At 49.0% G+C, this 20,417-nt stretch overlaps 2 protein-coding genes across 2 annotated transcripts; both read right to left on the minus strand.

Annotated features, from left to right (window-relative positions):
- Positions 1 to 1,381: 1,381 nt before the first annotated feature.
- On the minus strand, positions 1,382 to 20,090 carry LOC146763752 (uncharacterized). Its single transcript, XM_085568007.1, has 3 exons — positions 19,925 to 20,090; positions 19,374 to 19,811; positions 1,382 to 1,651 (listed from the first exon to the last, which is right to left on the minus strand). Exons 1-3 carry the CDS (start codon positions 20,088 to 20,090, stop codon positions 1,515 to 1,517), a joined length of 741 nt encoding a protein of 246 aa, XP_085424133.1. The 3' UTR covers positions 1,382 to 1,514.
- LOC146763753 (uncharacterized) lies at positions 8,691 to 12,801 on the minus strand. Its single transcript, XM_085566232.1, has one exon. The coding sequence runs from the start codon at positions 12,210 to 12,212 to the stop codon at positions 9,144 to 9,146; it is 3,069 nt and encodes a 1,022-aa protein (XP_085422358.1). The 5' UTR covers positions 12,213 to 12,801; the 3' UTR covers positions 8,691 to 9,143.
- Positions 20,091 to 20,417: the final 327 nt, after the last annotated feature.

The raw sequence follows: 20,417 nt of genomic DNA on the forward strand, positions 1-20,417 counted from the left end.
GCCTAGGCAGCGGTGATTGAGAGCATTTTATCAGACTTACAGAGTATCCCCACATCTGCTTTGCCACATTTGCTCTCTTTTTTCATTGTGAATGATTTCTGTTGCCAGGGTGGCTCCTGCTTGGAGTTCTACTCTCAGTGGAGTCCTGGAGTTTCCTCAGCAGTCCTTTGCAGTGAGTTCTGAGCCAACATGTGGCTCTGCTGCCATCCCAAATCTGTGCTTCCCTTGCCCAGCCTGAGTGCAAGTCCTGGGCACGGCCAGAGATTTTCATGGCCATGCTGATGGACAAATGCATGAGAATCAATTTCAGTTGGAAAATGTAATTTATTACAAATTGCTACACCCACGCTGAGAATACAGAACTATACAAGTATTAATTTATGTTAAAAAAGGAACTTATTACATTAGTCAAACAATGCTATGTAAAAATATACAAATACCAACTTCAGTTAGCAAGCCTTAATTTATTGCCAGCCTCTACAACAATTCACTGTACACAAAGATCAATTAGTTGTTTCACAACTTAATTTATTACATATTACCACGAGTGTGAAACCCATCTAGGAATACAAAAATGTGTTTGTCTTCTGTCTTGAAGTTTGTTCTTCTGTAGTAGGTTTTACATATTCCTTGTTACAAGTTTGTAAGGGTGCATTCCATGTACCCCATTTGGCTTTGTAATGGTTCAGTCCTGAGTTGTTTACCCCAAAATTTTTCCACAAATGGATGTCAATCCACCTGTCAATCTCCTTGTATCTCCTTTGTTCTCTTCTGGAGTGTTCCCTGTCCTTCATCCCTTCCTCGAAACAAGATTGGGGTGCAAGGTTTGCTCCTTCCCCTTGGTGGCTTCTATTGGATAGTCCTTACCCTGCACCCCTCCCCTGATGCCTTCCTATTGGTAAAAGGTTGTGTCCTTCCTTAAATCCCGCTCGCCTTAAAAGCAGCTTTTTGCCCTCAGTTATTGTCATTTGTCCCTGAATCCTCTGGGGAATAAAACTCCCTAGAATTCAAACAAGTGACTCCTCTTTATTCCTTTGCCTCGGTTTCTCGCACTGTGCTGCCGCTGTGTTACCCATGCCACAGCCGTCTGCTGCAGGGAGCTGCAAGTCCCCGGCAAGCACCACCACCCAGGAGATCTCAGTGGAGATCTGCGAGTGGTCACCCTCGTGACTGCACACAGGTCTCGAGGAGTGAGCTGGCTGGAGAACATCTTCCCTGTGACCCGCAACACGTAGATACACAAAAATATCAATCTCTCTCTTTAAATAACCCTCTACCAAGAACTCAATAGATAGAATTACATAGCTAAACAACTGCATACATAATGAAAGTAATATATATATATAAAACCACCACAATATACAGAAATAAATACGGATTTTTAGATATATATGTACACATTTATTACATACATGTGCATATAAATACATATATAAATATAAAAACAAACACATAGAAATAAACCTATACAAATAGCAACATACATATGGAAATATCCAGGTAATTATCTGTGTTCATGTACAAGTCCAGACATCTTTAAGCAGAACTGCAAAGCAGAAGGATCCCAGCTGCCCCATCTCCAAAGCTTCTCCCTCGGTCTCTTCCTCCTGTGCAGAGCAGCTCTGCTGGACAGGGACGGCAGAAGGCACAGCTGGCAAGCAAAGGGAACACTGAGTCAGTACGGGGACCTTTCCCTTGGCAGCAGCTGCCCTTCCATCGGGGAGGAGGAGATCTCAGAGCCTCCCCAGGAGGGCCAGAAGGAAAAAGCAGCCGAGCGGGCCAGGCCGTGGTGAGCGCAGCCGCGGCGGGCCTGTCCCGCAGCCCCGGCAGCCCGGCACAGCCGGCACAGCTCCCGGGCCCTGCCGGCACAGCTGCCTTGCCCAAGGACAGCCCCTGTGCCGGCCGGGGCAGCTGCGCTGAGCAGCCCCAGAGCGGGCAGGGCCCGCTCCTGCCCCGCCGGGCAGTGCCCGCGGCCTCAGCCCCGCCGCCCGCAGCCCCACCCTGCCTCCCCGGGCTGTGGCCTCACCCGGGCTCTCTCCAGGCTGGCAGCAGCAGCTCCCCGGTCCTGCTCCTGCTGCCGGCCGGCAGCTTCTCCCTGCTGGCTCCCGTCCGCCTCCGGCTGTCCTCGAGCTCTTCAGTGCGGCTGTGCCAAAAGCGGAGGCTCTGGAATTGCTTCCAAGGCCCGGCAGAGCTGCAGTCCCGGAGCCCTCTGTGCTCCCTGCCGGCCCCTCCATCCCCTCAGCCCCGCCATGCTCCGGGCAAAGCCCCAGCCCCCTTCAGTTTCTTCAGCCCTCACAGTCCTCTCGCCCCCTCAGGCCCTTCTGACCCTTCCCGTCCCCCTCGACCCGCCACGCCCTCGGCCTGTGCCACTTCCCTGTCCCCTCAGTGCCACCATGGCCCCCGGCTGCCCCACACCCTCAGCCCCAGCAGCACCTCAGGGTCACCGTCCCTTCAGCGCCACCGGCCCTCGGCCCCTCGCTCCCACCGTCCTTCAGCAGCTCCTCAGGGGACAGTGCCTGGGGCCAGCGGCAGCTCCCAGCGCTCCAGGGACACCCGGGCTGGAACTGCTGCTCCGCCCGGCCCGGCCCCAGCTCGGACCAGCACAGGGAGAGGGGACACGGGGGGCACAGGGGAAAAGCGAGAGGTGAAAAAGGCAGCCCAGGGGAGAAAGAGGGAAAAATGCAGCCTAGGCCTACACAGTTCTATCTACGCATCTAAATATTCATATAACTCTTAACTACATAACTATGCATATTTATACATATATATACATGTTACTCTATACATCTATAAATGAAAAATATAAAAATGTAAAAACATTACTCCATATGTAAAAATATAAATTTATCACATCTATAAAGATAAATGTATATATGTTTAACTAGATAAATAGACATCTATAAATCTATAGTTGTAACTATATAGATAGATAAATAGAACTACAGGAATCTATTGATCTACGTATAAACAGAGGGATTCCACCTGCCCGATGGTCACAGGCTGTCCCTCTGATCCTTCTTCCCATGCAGGGCAGCCCTCCTGGCAAGGTAGATCAGGTGTATATCTGGGAAGAAAAAAAGAAATTCTGGGTCAATATTGGCCTCTGTGCATCCTTCCCTTTGGAAGTAATTTTCCTACTACCAGGGACTGTCAAAGATGGCCTGAAAGGCAGATTCTTAGTTGGCAATTTCAGACCTGCTCTTTAAAGAACAGAGATCCTTCTAACTGTTCAAAACTGTGTAAAGCATTGAAGTACCTCAGTAAAGTTGCACTCGCAGTGCAAATGGCACCCATGAGAGCTTGAAACACAGACAGTCCCAGCTGCCACAGAGAAGCCCAGGATTGTTCTTTCTCTGTGCTCCCTCTGTCCTCTGAGGACAGACTGACCTCAGTCCTCACTGAAATGGCTGAAGCTGAGGGCTGCTGGGGGCTGAGTTATGAACTAGCACCGTTCCCTGCCACCTACAAACTGCCCTCTGCAGTGAGCAACAGCTCCTCCAAACAACCACCAGCTCTGGGATTAAAAGCTGGGAGGGAAAGAGCTCCCTACCAGGCCTTCAGGCTACACCAGCTTTGCACAAGAATGCCAGTCCAAAGGGCTCTCTCATTTAGTTCTCGCTAATTTGGGGTAATTTCAGTTTTTCCTTGAGCTACTGGATTTATGACTTAATGATTTGTTTAGTCTCAGAGCTTATGGTGCTTGTATTTTTAATGTATCTCACTATAGCTGCCAGCAGACTGGTACTACATTGATTTAATGCCTGGAGACAAAAAGCTCAGACTCCTACACTGACTTTTTGCTGGGGATTTCCACTCTTGCTTCAAGAGTCACTCAGTGTTGCCTCCTGAGCACTGACACCCTGCAGCAAACTTATCCATGGGCATCAGCACAAAACTGGGACACACCTGGCTTGGTGACACAACTCCCACAAGGTCAGGTTTATTCCCTGCTCTCTTGCCACAGCAGAGGACTCGGTGTCAGAGCCCCTGCAGAAGGGTGGAGGGCAGGGCTCAGGCACGTTGTGCCAGTGCAGGATCTGAACTAAAGGCAGCAGGAAGCACCAACCCTGCAGACAAGAACTCAACTCTTCTCATCTCATCTTCCTGCCAGAGGCAGGCTCAGAGCAGCCGTCTCACACCTCTCTAACCCAATGGGGGCTCTGTCCTTACCAGGCTCCTCGGGCTCCTGGGAACTGTTCGTGCAGCTCTGCGTGCCAGAGGAAGCTCCCTCTGCTTCAGCCTTGTCCACAGGCTCCCCTCCTGAAGACTCAGGCACAACAACAGTATTCTCCTTGAAAGAGAAACAGAAAGAAAGAAACCCTTCTCAGCAGTTACAGAGAACACCTGGTCCAACAACTCTGTGGCTCACACTCGTAATCCCTTGTTCCTAACAAGAAGTCTGGGCCCCAAAGCCCTTCAACTGTCAAAAAGATTTCATTTCTTCAAACACAGTCCAGAAACTGTCAAAGCTGACAGTGTTGGACATGGATGTGACACTGAAAACATGCAATGGCTGCTAAGGAAGGAGTCCTGCCAGCTCCTGGCACAGGGATGTGCTCCTCCCTCCACAGCCCTGAGCACAGCAGTCTCATCCAGGCTGCAGCTTGGCAGGGACTGCGTGGGAACACACATCTCTTGCCACAGAGATGCCCAAGAGCAAGGCGACTGAGCTCTGCAACATGGACAGCAAGACTGGCCAGTTTGCCCAGCTGAGGATTTCCCAGATGGAACTGGACTGCAGGCACCAGGTTACTGAGAGGAAAGCTGCATCTCCAGCCCAGCCCCACCCATGGCTCTGGGAGCGCCTGCAGGCACGGCAGGCCTCTCACAGCAGCAGCAGCTGCAGCCCAGCCCTGCTTTGCCTTGGCCTTCCCACCCAAAAGAGGCAGAGCCCACATCTCCACATCTGCTGCTGGAACAGAGGCACCTCTCGCATGGCCCTCCCTGCACGGGACACTTTGCCTTCAGTGGCAATTCTCCAAACACTCCTCTCTTCTTTCCATCAAACAAAGCCTCTTAGAACCTACAGAGCTTCCACTTCCTCACCACAAATGCCCCTGCAGGAGGGATTCTTCCCAGGAAAACGAGCACCCAAACCTGGCCAACCCAAAAAGGCTCACACCTTTTCATCCTTACTCAGGGGGCAGAATTTTTCATTCCCTCTTCTTCAGGAAACCTTGCTTTAGCAAGCACTGTTCACAGCTGTCTGTTCACAGCTGAACTCAAGAAGCCTTTGCTTCTCAGCCCTGCAACAACATTCAAAAGCTCTCAGTCCAGCCCCTTTCATCTTGTGCAACGCAGTTACCTGAGCAGACGGAGAAAACATCTCCTCCAGTGTCTCAAGCACCATGTCCAGATCCACTGGGGGCAATTCCTCTTCCCCAGGAGTACTCCACAGCCAGCTGGGAGCTGTCCATGCTATGAAACCAGCACGGACAGCTGCAGCACAGGGGGCCGAAGTGTCTTTGGTGGCTGCAAGAATCCAAACACATTGGTCAGGCTCCTGAATGTTGCTTTGGGATGCAGAGCTCTAGTGCTGCCTTGGATCAAACATCACAAGAAGCACACAGCAACCTCAGTTCCAAAAATGTATGCACACTTCCCAGAGAATTGGAAAAGTGAGTTCTTCCTCTTAAATAGTTATCCTAATTGACATGTACATAGATTTTACCATGGATTGTAAATCTGGTATAGACACACACACACACAAAGACACCTTATAATCAAAGCCTTTTGTGTCTTCTCAGCAGCTTTGGGATTTGGCTGCTGGAGTTTCTCATCACAAAAGACCACAGAATGCAGAGTCGCCCAGGAAGAGCCCAGATCCTCAGACACACACACTGAAATTAGTGAGTTTATTCTAAAAACAACCTTGAGGCTGAGGCCATATGCTGCTGATGCAGCTGTTCTGGAGCACACAGAGCTCATTTCAATGGCATGGCTTGATTTGCAGGGCAGACAGTCTTAAATATCTGCAATCTCCTATCACTGTCCTAGTTTGTCTTCATTCAAAGAAAGAGGGAAAATGTGGAAGATGTGCAGCAGCTTCTCTGTGGAGAGGCCATGGAAGGGCTGTGATGGTCTATAGGAAACAGAGGAAAGATGAGCTCAGGGTGGCATTTATGCTCCATGGGACCCAGTGGGATGATGAGCTCACAGCTGGGATTAAATTTGCCCGTGCCTGGTTCCTCTGATGAAACCCCAAGAGGTCCATATGAGGTAAAGATTTTCTTGGGAGATGCTAGGAAAAACTCAGACTACTTAGCACCTGCACTTTGCCTGGAAGGGCCTGGAGGCAGCTCTAAACCCTCAGGTGAGGCAGCATTGAGGTCCTGCTAGGAGAGCACTGTGTAGGAGTCAGAAAAGAAGAAAGGAAGCAAAGGAAGGGCTGGATCATTATTGGGATTTGGGTGTGCTTCCCTTGGCAGCAACTGTACTTATGTCAGGGAAGACAAAAGCTCCCACCCTCCCAAGCAGGGTGAGAAAGAAAAAAAAAAGAATCCAAGATGCTCTGGGGCTATTTAACTAGCAGTTCCTTGCCTACTTTGCTCTCCCCTATTGGCTCAACTGTCTGGGAAAACTGTCCCACTGCCCTTCCCCGGCAGGGGCCAACTGCCAGAACCCCAACTGCAGCTCTCTTGCCCGCTGCCCCAGAGGGACAGGGGGGTCCCTCCCAGCGGACCTGACCAGGACCGAGCCCTCAGCTCACACGCACTCACGGAGAGCTCCCCAAGCACCCCAGGGCTGGCAAGGAGCAGCGCCAGCCAGGGCGCACGGCCGGGCCAGCTGCAGCCGAGCCGCGTGAGCGCAGCCGCGGCGGGCCTGTCCCGCAGCCCCGGCAGCCCGGCACAGCCGGCACAGCTCCCGGGCCCTGCCGGCACAGCTGCCTTGCCCCAGGACAGCCCCTGTGCCGGCCGGGGCAGCTGCGCTGAGCAGCCCCAGAGCGGGCAGGGCCCGCTCCTGCCCCGCCGGGCAGTGCCCGCGGCCTCAGCCCCGCCGCCCTCCGCGCCCGCAGCTCCCGCCCTGTCTCACCGGCTCCGGGCGGCTGCCCGGCGGGGAAGGACGGGACCGCGCGCTCCGCGTGGAGCTGCTGGAAGCGGCTGGGCTGGCGGCTGCACACCTCCAGCCCCGCCGCCAGCCGCTGCCTGTTGGCCCTGGTCAGGCGCTTGATGCGGAGTGTTATAAATTGTGACACGGCAATTTGAAGTGTCTTAATTCAATAAAGCAATTTTATTTAGAATTAGCAAGCGAGTAAGGCAGGCAAAATCCAGCGCTGGGCGGCCGGGGAGTCTCCTGCTCCACCAACGGCGCGCAAAAATGTTCTGTCCCAACCTTCCTTTTATCCCCCCCCTTCTCCTTGCAGGCGTGACTCTCCAGATGTAGTCTGAGTCTGGTCGTTGTGATAGCTTCTAAGTCTCTTCTTTTGAGATACAGCAAGCAGACCAGATGCACACACACCCAGGACTGTAATCTCAACCTCCTTATCACCTTGTAAGCAAATAAGCATTTCAAAGACACACCAGTACATTCTTAGCCACTATCTTATGCAAAACAAATTAGGTTAACATACCACAGTATATTCTTATGCAAACCAAAGTAAGCAAGCATACTACAGTGAACAAATTATCTTTTACTTATCTCAATTTCCCCCTTTTCTTGTTTATCTTTATTTTGTTCACTGAATTTTTGTAACTCGTGGTGACTTAGTATTAGGGTCTCATCCACATTGTGTATGGGTTCATATTTTGCCCTAATGAGCATTAAATGTGCTGCCTCTAATCGTCTTTTTACTATTTTTATTGCCTTATTGAAGATGCATGGCCTAAAGGTCAGTCCCAATATTATTAGTATCAGAGGTCTTGCAAGGGTGGATAGCAAGGTAGTTAACCAAGGAGATTGATTGAACCATGATTCATACCAACTTTGCTGTGCCTTTCTTTCCCTCTTTCTCTGCTCTAATCTTCTCTTTAATTCTGCTTTGGTGTCTGTAACAATTCCAGGATGATCAGCGTATGCACAGCATTCCTCCTTTAGGGCTACACACAATCTCCCTTGTTGTAATAATAGCAAGTCTAAACCCCTTCTGTTCTGTAACACTACCTCAGATAGGGACTTTAATGATTTTACCAATCCATCGATGGCCTGCTCAATTTTACTCAGATTTTCATTTACTGAAATTCTTAATGCTTTAAATTCTTTTTGTTGATTTACTAGGGATGCCACCCTAGTTCCAGCTCTTATTCCCTCGATGGTAAGGAGAGTTGCAATAGTTAAGGCAGTGAGGGGTTCCCTTTTCATTAGATGGTGTTCTGGCACAGTTTGTTGTTCATATACGTAGTCACTTGTATGGTAGGTAATTCTGGGCATAATCGTTACCTGGATGCAGTAGTCTTGGCTTGGATTAAACAGTTTCAGTGAGATGCACGGTGTGACACCCAGAGTGTTACATACCCACTGTTGCTTCTCTTTCGACCGCCACTTTGCTCTCGGGGGTTACTTGCCGCTGTCCCCCGCCTCTCCCCGGCCCCCCGGGACCCTCCGGCTAGCTGTCCCCTCCGGGGCCGGGGTTTTCCGCGGTCCCGCTGCCCTGGGCTCACCAGGCAGCGTCTGGGTTAGCACGGTCCGAGCTGCGGCGCTGCCTCAGTCGCCACAAGGGTTCGAGATAAAGAGACCAAGAGAGACCAATGGTATGCTTGTCCAGAGAGATTGTATTGCCTGAAGCATTGCAGTGACCAAAGGCCCTGGGCTATTGCCCAGATACAGTTTTATACAGCAAAATTAAGAGATAAGGTCTTAAACAATAGAGACAGTGTTCAGCTAAGGCACATCAGAACCACCCCAGGGGCCAGGTCCAATGGGAACTGCTCAGGGGTGGGGAGAAGGGGGCCTACAGAGGAATGCTGAAGCGGGACTTTCCCGAGACAGTGGAGCATACATAAATGTATCTTTTACCTCAGTTTCTCATTCCCAAAGCCTTTCTAAAACAATGGGGCATACATGAATGTATCCTTTTCCTCAGTTTACCATTCCCAAGGCCTTTCTAAAACAATCCTCTATGCTACCATGCCAGCATGACTGCAACAATTCCCCGCTTTTCAATTACTAAGATGAACGATGCCTTGGGAGAAGGTAAACTGTGGCTCTTAAACTGCAGTGTCTTTCTGCTTGTCGTCTTCCCACCAATCGCTTTCCGTGGAGGCAGCAGCGATGAAAACCGGCGCGGAAGCCTTCGGCTTCGAGGTGATGACCTTGGAGACGATCCGCTTCAGAATCCCAAATGCTAACAGAACTAAAAACAATGCAACTAGAAAGTAAAAGATGTCTTTTAAAAGAGACACTGCCCACCCAGAAAGGTCCCAGTCTTTGAACAGATTTTTAAACCAATCCTCATTTTCTTGCTTCACATTCCCAATGAGGTTTCTCATTTCCTGAATGGACAAGTGGACACTCTGTCCTTTAGATGACAGATCAAAACAACACAACCCATCAAATTCTTTACATCCATGACCATGTGCCAACAGCAGGAAATCGATAGCTGCCCTATTTTGGAGGGTAGCCTTTCTGGTTATTTCCTCGTCTTCTAGGAGGTCACTCAGGGCTGCTGATGTTAAATTTGCCTGCTTGGTCACCCAGCATTCTAGATTGCCTAATTCACTCAATGCTTTGGCTGCTGCAACCCATGGTAAAAACACAGAGACAGCAACTCTTTTGGATTTTGCCCAATGATAAATTTCTGCATCACAATGTTCATCAAATTGGCTTGCACTCCGCTTAGTAATTTTTTTCCCACTTTTTGCTTGCCCAATTGGAATTTGGGTCATGTTGGGGGAAGCAAGGGTCAGATGCCCAAAAGTACATGGACCTCCAATAAGACGAGATGGGATTCCTGGGTATGCTCTGTCCCCACAGATAAGAAACATTCCCTTGTCCAGCTTGCGTGGACGGAAATCAGTGGTGGATGCAAATTTCAGCTTGTAGACAGCTGTGCACCATTGACCTGCTCTGAATTCTACCTTGTACTGTTTGACATGTTCATATAATTTTACTTCTTTGGTTGGGGAAAAATCAAATTGAATGCAAAACTCAGCTTTTGCAGAGCCTAGGAGTTCTAATTCCTGGGGCTCCCCCTCAGCAGTGGGCAAATGTGAAACCCACCCTTGCCACAAAATGAGGGGATTTTGCACTTGTGCTTCAACTTGTCCTGCACCTTTAGGTATTTTATTTTCGTTCACCTGCTTTTGCAAACGGACCAGACCAATTGGAAACTCATCCCCCTTACTTGGAACCCCTATTAAACATGTGGACATCGGATTTTCTGCTGAGGCAGTGGACAAACACATATGATCCTGTTGCAAGGCTTGGGCTAGCATGACCCACACATTTTTCTTGGGCTGTGGAACAATCCATGCATCCACCGTGGAAGGGTAGATGACCATTCCCTGAAACCAAACGATGAGCAGGAATGTGGAAATTGACATTCTGCTAGTCTGAAAGAGAGATAAAATCATACAACAAAGTGGACTAACTCTGAAAAAGATACAATTTGCTCTGCCAGCATAAAGGAAAATGATTCTCCCCCCTCCCGCCTTCCCCCCTTGTCGAGGAGGCCCTTTGAACCCAGGAGTCCTGGGGGTTGCTGCTGCTGAAGCAAACACCCTTTCCCGTGGTTTTATCACTGAGTCCTCTGTCATCAGCATAGCTTTCCTGGTGCACTCCTTGATGAGCTGATCGAGTGTGGGGGGAGGCGATGATGGAAGGGATAGGATGATTCGCTGACAGACTTCATTTGCATTTGTGGTGACCAGTTCTAATGTAACCTGGTCTTGGAGCTCTGGATTTTGCACCCTTTTTTCCACAGAGGCTCGCACTTGATCCACAAAATCCATGAATGGTTCTGAAACAGACTGCTTTAAAGCGGTATATGAGACAACAGGGTCTTTAGAAGGCATGTTGAAAAATGCACGTTCTGCTGCATCCCTGGACAGGTCCAACACTGCTCTGGGAATGCCTGCTGCTTGCTTTTCAGCTTGGCTCCAATCACCCTCACCCACTAGATGTTCTAAAGTGATTTCCTCATCCTCTATATCTGTGGAAAGGCTTGGACTCTGCAGAATCTCTGGGAGGAGATCTGCTGCAAGTCTTTTCCACGTTCTTTCCCACAATCTAAACTCAGACTGAGGGAGCAAGCAACTGAAAAGACGTTTCAAATCAGCGGGGACAAATGTCTTGGAGCATATAGTAGCTTTCAAAATGCTCTTAAAAAATTCACTTCTTTCCCCAAACTCACGCTTCGTTTTGCAAAGTTCCCTAATACTATCATACGAAAGGGGCTCCCATTTGGCGTTCTGTCCCCTGGCATTATAAATCACAGGGGCTAAGAACGCAGGCTCGGTCTCTCTGAGCACTTCCCGGCTGACAGCCTGGGCGCTGCCGTTGCCAGGGAGACCGGGAGAGGGAGAGGGAGAGGGAGGAGGGCCGGCTTGTGTAGGAGTGGCCGCAGCCGGCGGGGCTGCGTGGAGCGGGGCTGGGACAGGGAGAGGTGAGGCAACTCTGAGAGGAGGAGCTGAGGGCTGGACCGGGGGCTGGAATGTGGGCTGGATCGCCGCAAGGGAGGAGGGGTTGGGGTCAGGGACAGGCGGAGGGGGGAATGCGAGGGCTGGGGGCGTGTTCTGGGCTGGCACAGGGAGCAGGGAATGCGGGGATGGAGAAGGGGAAACCGCGTGGCCACCTCCATCTTGTGGGGGCTGCACGGGGGGGGGAATGGGGGGTGCAAAGCATGGATTTTCAGCTGTGGGAGCAAAAGCAGGAGGCGGAGAAGGGTTAGAAACTAAATCTACATCTGCACAGTTAGTTTTCTCACCGCAGGGGGTGCGGGGGGGCACCGGGGACGCGACAGGGCGCTTTTCTGCTCCCTGGGCGCCCTGAGTGTCCGCACTCTCTTTCACAACATCGTAAACGACCAAAAACATTCTCATAAAACCTTCTTTCACTGAGGGATCTCCTGCCTTTGTCCTTTCACTCAGCACTGCACCAACACGCTTCCAAAATCGTCTTTCTCTCACTACTTGCTCTGTTATCTCCGGAATACTTACTGATAACCATCTGACAAACTCTTTTACAAGGCTCTTAGGAAATTTGACACCTGCACTCAGCAGGGGCTCCTGAACTTGTTTATAAATCTCTTTCTGCTGTGTAGTCAGCCTAACACCCATGGCTGGCTTCACAGCAAAATCTCAACCAATTACTGCAGCAAACCCAAAGTTCTAAAGCTATGACGGAGACTCCCGTCACGCCTGCGCGCTGGCGTGTCCCCCCACGGGCACACAGGAGCCGATGTCTCCTGGCCGGGCCCCTGCCCCCCAGTACCGAGACTCACCCACCGCCGTCCTTTAGACACCACTGCAGCAACGGTTCCCGAACCCCGGGCGGTCTCCCGGGTGTGGAGAGGTGCCGTCCGACCCGTGGCGACCTCGCCGGACAGAAATCGGCGTCTGTCTCCACGGCAACAGTCCCGCTGGGCTGTGTGGAGAGGCAAATGCTTCACACCACCAGCGTGATCCCAGAGCTTCTCCCCGCGGAGCCGACAGCCTGCGTAGCGATTTATTCACACCGCTCTCCGCTCTGCAGCTCGCGGTGACACTGCAAAGTGTCTGGAAAAGCTCCTAGCCAGTGCACTGTCCACGACGGCTGCGGCAGGCTTGCTCAGACCAGTGCAAAGCCCAACGTTGGTGCGCCACTTGTTGCTTCTCTTTCGACCGCCACTTTGCTCTCGGGGGTTACTTGCCGCTGTCCCCCGCCCCTCCCCGGCCCCCCGGGACCCTCCGGCTAGCTGTCCCCTCCGGGGCCGGGGTTTTCCGCGGTCCCGCTGCCCTGGGCTTACCAGGCAGCGTCTGGGTTAGCACGGTCCGAGCTGCGGCGCTGCCTCAGTCGCCGCTAGGGTTCGAGATAAAGAGACCAAGAGAGACCAATGGTATGCTTGTCCAGAGAGATTGTATTGCCTGAAGCATTGCAGTGACCAAAGGCCCTGGGCTATTGCCCAGATACAGTTTTATACAGCAAAATTAAGAGATAAGGTCTTAAACAATAGAGACAGTGTTCAGCTAAGGCACATCAGAACCACCCCAGGGGCCAGGTCCAATGGGAACTGCTCAGGGGTGGGGAGAAGGGGGCCTACAGAGGAATGCTGAAGCGGGACTTTCCCGAGACAGTGGAGCATACATAAATGTATCTTTTACCTCAGTTTCTCATTCCCAAAGCCTTTCTAAAACAATGGGGCATACATGAATGTATCCTTTTCCTCAGTTTACCATTCCCAAGGCCTTTCTAAAACAATCCTCTATGCTACCATGCCAGCATGACTGCAACAACCCACTTAGTGTTAGCTGCTGGCAATAGCCAGTCAGCCGGTTTCTTTCTGCCTGTTTCTATTACTCCACAAAGGTATTCTCTTTGTGTTGGGATTTTTCCTATGCATCTCCCTTTCCCTGTTACCTGAGCCAAGGTAAGCCCCGGTGTTGTCTCTTTACCCTTTTTCCACAAACACTGATTCGGATTAGTTCCATTCACTCTTCTGGGCTTTGCAGTGACCCCTATGGCTTCATAAAATGGGGGTCTTAAATTATAGCACAGCCAACAGTCTTCTGTCAGTTTTGGGTTGGTTCTATTTAGGACACTATAACTTGCTTTCATAACCTTCCAGAGTATATTACCCTCCTGGGTTTTTTCTTGTTCGTCTCCTGAAGTGTTTTCATTCTGAATTTTATTCTGGGTCTGATCTCTTTCTTTTGTTTGGTTGGCTAAAACAACCTTCTTTTTTAATAACACTGGGCTTGGCCCTACAGGTTCAGGATCAGGGGGCACAAGTTCCTTCTTTATAAATATTAAGCTACCAAAATTTCCAAAATCAGCCGAATATAAGCGAACGCCCTAAGTTTTTCCAATTAACCATATACTATCCTCTGGCCTTAATGCAGTAATTTGTATATTCCTGCAAATATTTTCTGGGGGTTTATGACCTGTCTAGTAGCCGGGAGGAATATAACCATCTGGCTTCCAGACCACCTTAATGTATGGATCAGGAGTGGGGGGTCCCATGTACTAGCTATTGTTTTACAACCCCAATATGTACAGTAATATTGTCCAGGACTATTGCAATACCCTTTACCAGGATTTGAAGCAGGACACATATAAAACTATGAAACCCAATGGGAACCCTAACCAGTACCTAAGGATGCCACAGGTAACTGCAAAGTGGGAGCTCTAGCTGTAGTATTGCTCCTTATAACTCGTGAATCCTCCCATTTTCCTAAAGTCCACTTGAAAGGTTCATGAGTTGTTACTTCCGCAGTATTACAATATATACAAAGGAAAATCACAAGCAGTAAGCAAATGGCATGTGGGGTCTGGTTTCTCACACTGCAACAATTATACTCTTGAGCCCAAAAACTATTTCTGCCTTTGTTACTCCCAGTCCTGGGGTAGTTCCGCAAATATTGCTTGCGTATTCCATCCTGAGGGCTCCTTCCTCCACAGCTGTTTACTCCTCTGCCTCGCCTGTCGACTCGGGTGCTTCGAGCCACAGGGGTACTATCTTCTTGGCAGCAAGAGTATTCTTCAGGAGGGGATTTATGCCCTCTAGTGCTTTGCCACGTGCAATAAGAACGCCAATTTTGATCTTTTACTTCTGATGCGGTACAACTGACCCCTTTTAGGTCTTTCTTACAAAGGCCTTCTATGATCTCTGTCACAAATGGGCTCGGCTCGTTTGTATGGTAGCAGTAATTTGAGAAAATTTCCCACCACTCTTTAGATTCCAATCGGATTTCCCTTCTAGTCACTTTACAGGTCAGTACCCAAGCTGTAATCTCTCTTTGTACGTTCTAACAGGAATTGCAAGTTCCTCGTGGAGGATACTCTCTGTTGCAATGTGACCACCACTGTTCCCCACACACCTTACAGATATAGTATACAAAAGGATAGCAATTACAATTTTGATTTTTACACTTTACTCTAACACTTGAATTACTAATTAGCCCACTATCTAAGTAATATAAGTCTGATGTGTATTTAATCTGATAAGAGTCCATTAGTTTCTCTGTAACTTCAATTTCAGGTTCCCGGGAGGACTGGTTTCTTGCCACACAGTGTTGTTAACTGGTCCTTTTACTCGACTGGCATGTGTCCATCTTCTTTCTGCAGTCCGAATTGCAGTTTCTGTAGTGTGTAACACAAGATAAGGACCTTCCCATTGTGGGGTTAGTGTAGATTCTTTCCAGGATTTTATTAACACATAGTCTCCTGCGTATATTTTATGCATTTTTAGATCTAAAGGGGTTCTTTGCGTAATGATTCTTTTTTCCCAAAGTTCATTGCGGCGTTTCATTAAGGCAATAATATATGAGGTTATTTTATAGTCTTTTAACCGGGGGTGGTCTCGGGGTTCCTCTAAATCATATGGCATCCCGTATAGCATTTCAAAAGAGGAAATCTCAACATCTGCTCTGGGTCTTGTTCTTATGTACAATAGGGCTAAAGGGAGACACTTGACCCATGTCAATTTTGTTTCTATTATTAATTTGGTTAATTGCTTTTTTTAGTTCCCCATTCATTCTTTCCACTCTTCCCGAACTCTGGGGATGCCATGGGGTATGGTATTCCCACTTAATTCCCAGAGCGTGTGAGATATCTTCAGTTATTTTGGACACAAAGTGAGGTCCCCTATCAGAATCTATTGTTTCTACTATCTCATATGCATATTTAGAGTCTGTGTATATTGTTCTAATTTTTCCGTTTAATAACCTTAAAGCCCTGAGTACTGCATATAATTCACAAGCTTGTGCAGACCAGGAGTTACTTAGTGGTCTGGATTCAATTACCTTTAAATCTTTTTATGGATTTGCAACTACTGGAAACCGGGCCAAAGTCCTCTTATTTATTTTTCTTAAATCGTGCACCAATCTGTAGGACCCATCTGACTTCTTTACAGGCAGGATGGGAGTATTGAAGGGAGACATACAGGGCTCTAAAAAGCCCTTTTTCCAATAACCTATCTATTTCAGGTTTTAGTCTTAATTTTTCCTCCCTAGGGATAGGGTATTGTTTTATTCTTATGGGTTTGCCAGGATTACTTATTTCTACTGAGAAAGGCTTAATCTGCAATTTCCTCACCGTTTCTGGGGTATACCACACCTCAGGATTAATTTTCTTTTCATCCTCCACCCTTAAAGGACAGAGCTTTATCTGTAATTCTTTATTTACAACTTCTAAATTAATACCCAATTCTATTATCAGATCTCTCCCTAATAAATTGTAATCTGCTTCAGGTACCAGTAGTAAAGAACCTATACCACATTTGGAATCAGTTTCTACCATCACATCCTTGATAACAGATACCTCAAAGGGCTCTCCTTTTGCCCCAATTACATGTACAGTGTCAGATGACTTTTTACATCCAAGCGGCAAGGCTTGCACTGTGGATCTTTCAGCCCTGGTATCCACTAAAAATTCCATCTCTTGTTGTTGGGGTCCTACTTTTAAGCTTTACCAAGGGCTCCTTATGATGTTTCTTTACATACGTAAATAACTCACTTATTTTAAAATATCATAGCTTAAATAATAGTGTGTACACAATGATTTCAAATTACTTCCACAGAAATGCAAGGGGGAAGAATAGTTTTTGTAGTAGACATTTCATAAAATGACTGCACACTAAGCTGAATTTGTATAAGCTGAGGCAGGAATTCACTCTTCTGAGTTTAGATTGTCCTGGCATTATTCCAGCTTAGGGGGAGAGGATGGAGTCCACAACATCATTGATGTGGCTGTTGTCATTTTTAAATGCACGAGGTTTCACAGCATACAGCAGGAAAGCAGAGACTGCATTTGAAGATCATACAAAGGATCAACCAGTTTCTGATTAAGAACACTTTTTTTTTTTTTTTTTTTTTTCAGTGTCTTCCCTTAAATGTAGAAAATAAGTATCAAACGAATGAACAGCCTTACTAAGAAATTGTTACAAGCTCATTAACTGTGTTTACATCCAAAATGCATTGAAAGGAAAGGGCTTTTTGCCTTTTAGAAGCAAATGAGCTGAATTACTCAGGTCATGTTTTGCACTCCGGCTGATTTTACCAGTGCAGGCACCAAGGCTTCAACACATGCAGTTCTGACAATGTCTGCAATTACTTGTGAAAACTATTCTTGCACACATTGTTTCCCTGAATCTCAGACCTACTTAAAATAGACATAATGCTCTGGCTGATAGCAATTTCAGTATTTTGAAAGTAATAAGGAAGAACTGCTTAGAAGAAGTTATTTGTGCTGTAACTAACAGTTGTTTACAATGTCTCTAGGCACAAAACCTCATCATCTGTCATTAGCAGACAGTGATTTCCAGTGATGATATCAAAGTACTGGTTATTGAAAGGGAGCTCTTTCTATAGTACACTTCCCTGGACCATGCTCCCTGCTAGGGAGACTTACCTCAATACTTACTTCACTGTGTACCTAAGAAAACAAGTTAAGCAGAGCTCAGAATGAATTGACTAATCTAAGAACTTCAAAAAGCGGCTTCCCAACCTCAATTTCTGTTCCCCCAGACAGTAGCAGCAGCAGTGTGGGAAGTGTCCTGAAAGGGTGGAGGTAGGACCATGTTTGAACAGTAAGTTATGTGACAACTGTACAATTAAATGACAATAACAATACATTAATACTTTTGCATTTAAGAATTGAAGCTGCAGAAGCAAAAGGCTTCTTAAGGAGGGCAAGATAATGTGGTCCATTATAAAAAGCAAGTAAAAGCACTGCCAGCATCTCACCCCATACAGGCTCCACAGCATGTCCCAAAATCTTGAAAAGGCTGAGCAGCTACACTGCAGTGTGGGTGGAAGCAGAAATTTTGGCACTGGAGAGTAATGCAAGAGTGCAGCTGTCCAAACAAGGGTGGTTTACACCATAAGCTCCATCAGGTTGACATTTCTAACCCCACTGCCACCTCTGGGGCTGGCAGTGAAGGGACCTTGCTGCTTCTCTGCTGGCCTGGGGCCTCACACCCTTAATCTTCCTTAAAGGCATTCTCATCCACTATCTGTTGTCTGCATCCCCTCTTCATATGTCCCTTCTTTCCACAGTAGAAGCAGACAATTTCACGACCTCTTCCTTTTCCTTCCCTAGAAATATAACTCTGCTCCCGATTCTCCCTTTGTTCTACATTCCTTGCATGGGAATTAGGGTTAGGCCCTTCCCGCACACTTCCATACAATAATGTATCATTTTAACTTTGTCTTTCCCTTTTCTAGATGTGAAAGCATCCCAATTAATTATCATTAAACCCAAGGGGCTATCCCTGGGAATCTGGGGAAGCTTAGCATGGGTCCCCTCTCCCATGGGACCAGAGGGCTTGCTTTTCCTCTGTCCCATCTTCCGGAGTGCACTCAATTTCTCACACACGTGCTCCCCTGGTTCGTGGCCCAGCCCCTTGCGGGGAATGGAAAACGCACTAATACAGAGACCGCACTCACTTGGTCTCCACGATACCTCTCACACACAGCACTCCGGGAAAACCACCCCAAACCGAGCGGGAAACCGGCCTATACTCACGCGTCTTGCGTCTTCGCTGGTTCTTCGTGCAGAAAGATTACAGGGGTAACCGGTTCTCCTTTGCCCGTTACTCAATTTAGGTTCGTCGGTGGAGAGCAATCAGAAAGCCTGGGGCAGCCGGGCCGCCATAAGGGCGGGGCGCCTCCCAATCGTCCCGTAGCGACTGATCTACTTCTCCATCCGAGTCACGGCACCAAATTGTTATAAATTGTGACACGGCAATTTGAAGTGTCTTAATTCAATAAAGCAATTTTATTTAAAATTAGCAAGCGAGTAAGGCAGGCAAAATCCAGCGCTGGGCGGCCGGGGAGTCTCCTGCTCCACCAACAGCGCGCAAAAATGTTCTGTCCCAACCTTCCTTTTATCCCCCCCCTTCTCCTTGCAGGCGTGACTCTCCAGATGTAGTCTGAGTCTGGTCATTGTGATAGCTTCTAAGTCTCTTCTTTTGAGATACAGCAAGCAGACCAGATACACACACACCCAGGACTGTAATCTCAACCTCCTTATCACCTTGTAAGCAAATAAGCATTTCAAAGACACACCAGTACATTCTTAGCCACTATCTTATGCAAAACAAATTAGGTTAACATATCACAGTATATTCTTATGCAAACCAAAGTAAGCAAGCATACTACAGTGAACAAATTATCTTTTACTTATCTCACGGAGCAGGAGGTCGGGGCGGTCGCGGCAAAAGCTGGGGTTGCTGTAGTGGAGCCAGCATCCGGATTCGCCCGGCGCAGCTGAGCCAACGCTGCCCGGCACCTTGTGGAAGCCGTAGAGGTTGAGCTGCCGCACGAAGCTGCCGAAGTGCGACGCCTGGAAGGAGTCCGGGGCCGGCCCCGCCCTCTCACCGCCCGCCCCGGCGGCGTCGCCCGGGCTGAGCAGCTCCCGCTCGAAGAGGGAGCGGTCGATGAGCAGCCCCTGGGCCCGGCTGTCCCAGCGCACGGAGCGGACGCGGGGGCTGTTCGCCAGGCGCCACAGCTTGGCGGGGAAGGTGCTGGCGTAGAGCCCGGCGGGCAGCGGCAGCTCCGCCATGGCACCGATCGCCGAGTGCCGCCGCAACGGCCGCAGCGCAACGGCCGCGGCTGCGCCGGCGGCGCGCGGCCTGAGGGGGGCGCTGCGCTCGGGCCCCCGGCGCGGGCCGGGCTCGGCGCGGCAGGGGCAGGTGCAAACCCTCTCTGTGCCTGGCTGCAGCCATCCCTCCGCCTGTGCTTTGCAGCCCAACCCCAAGCCGGCAAGGGAGGAAAATAAAAAAGCTGCTTCCCAGGCAGTTGGCCTCCTGCAGCTCCTGAGGCCCGGGGTTATTCCTGCCCAAGTCCAAGACTTCTCAATTTCCCTTTGTTGAACGCCATCAGATTCCCCTCAGGCCAATTCTTTAGTCTGCCGAGATCCCTCTGAACGGCAAAAGCATTTGAGCTATCAGGTGCTCTTGCCAGTTTCATATTGTCTGCAGACTTGCTGAGGGTAAACTGCTCCTCCAGCTTGGCCATGAATGAAGACAGTAAAGAGTATGTGCCCCAGGATCAGGCTCTGGGGGTCAGAGCACTCCTGACTTGCCTCCAGCTTTACTTTGTGCCAGTCCTCATCCATTTCTTCAGTCTTCCTTGCTGGGCATTTTGGCAATTTGTGTTTAAGCATTCTCTAGGAGACACTCAAAGGCTTGGGTAAAGCTGGGGTAGACATCATCCATTGCTCCACCCATATCCTATCAGCTTGGCTGTCTAGCAATTCCAGCAAAAATAACCGGTAAGAAAAATGAAGCTCTAAATACAGTCTATTAAATTCTTCTTTCTGCTGCTATTCTATGCCACAAGAAA

Source organism: Lonchura striata, chromosome Z, assembly GCF_050655825.1.
Source record: "Lonchura striata isolate lonStrDom1 chromosome Z, ASM5065582v1, whole genome shotgun sequence".
In the NCBI taxonomy this organism is placed as follows: Eukaryota; Metazoa; Chordata; class Aves; order Passeriformes; family Estrildidae; genus Lonchura; species Lonchura striata.

Excerpts from the sequence above, each read along its gene's own strand:
- LOC146763753 (XM_085566232.1), bottom strand. The coding sequence starts at position 12,212 with ATGGGTGTTAGGCTGACTACACAGCAGAAAGAGATTTATAAACAAGTT.
- LOC146763752 (XM_085568007.1), bottom strand. The coding sequence starts at position 20,090 with ATGGCCAAGCTGGAGGAGCAGTTTACCCTCAGCAAGTCTGCAGACAAT. Across the intron at positions 19,812-19,924 it reads CAACAAAGGGAAATTGAGAA|CACAGGCGGAGGGATGGCTG; the intron begins GTCTTGGACTTG and ends TGGGCTGCAAAG. Across the intron at positions 1,652-19,373 it reads GCGGCAGCTCAACCTCTACG|CTGTGCCTTCTGCCGTCCCT; the intron begins GCTTCCACAAGG and ends TTTGCTTGCCAG.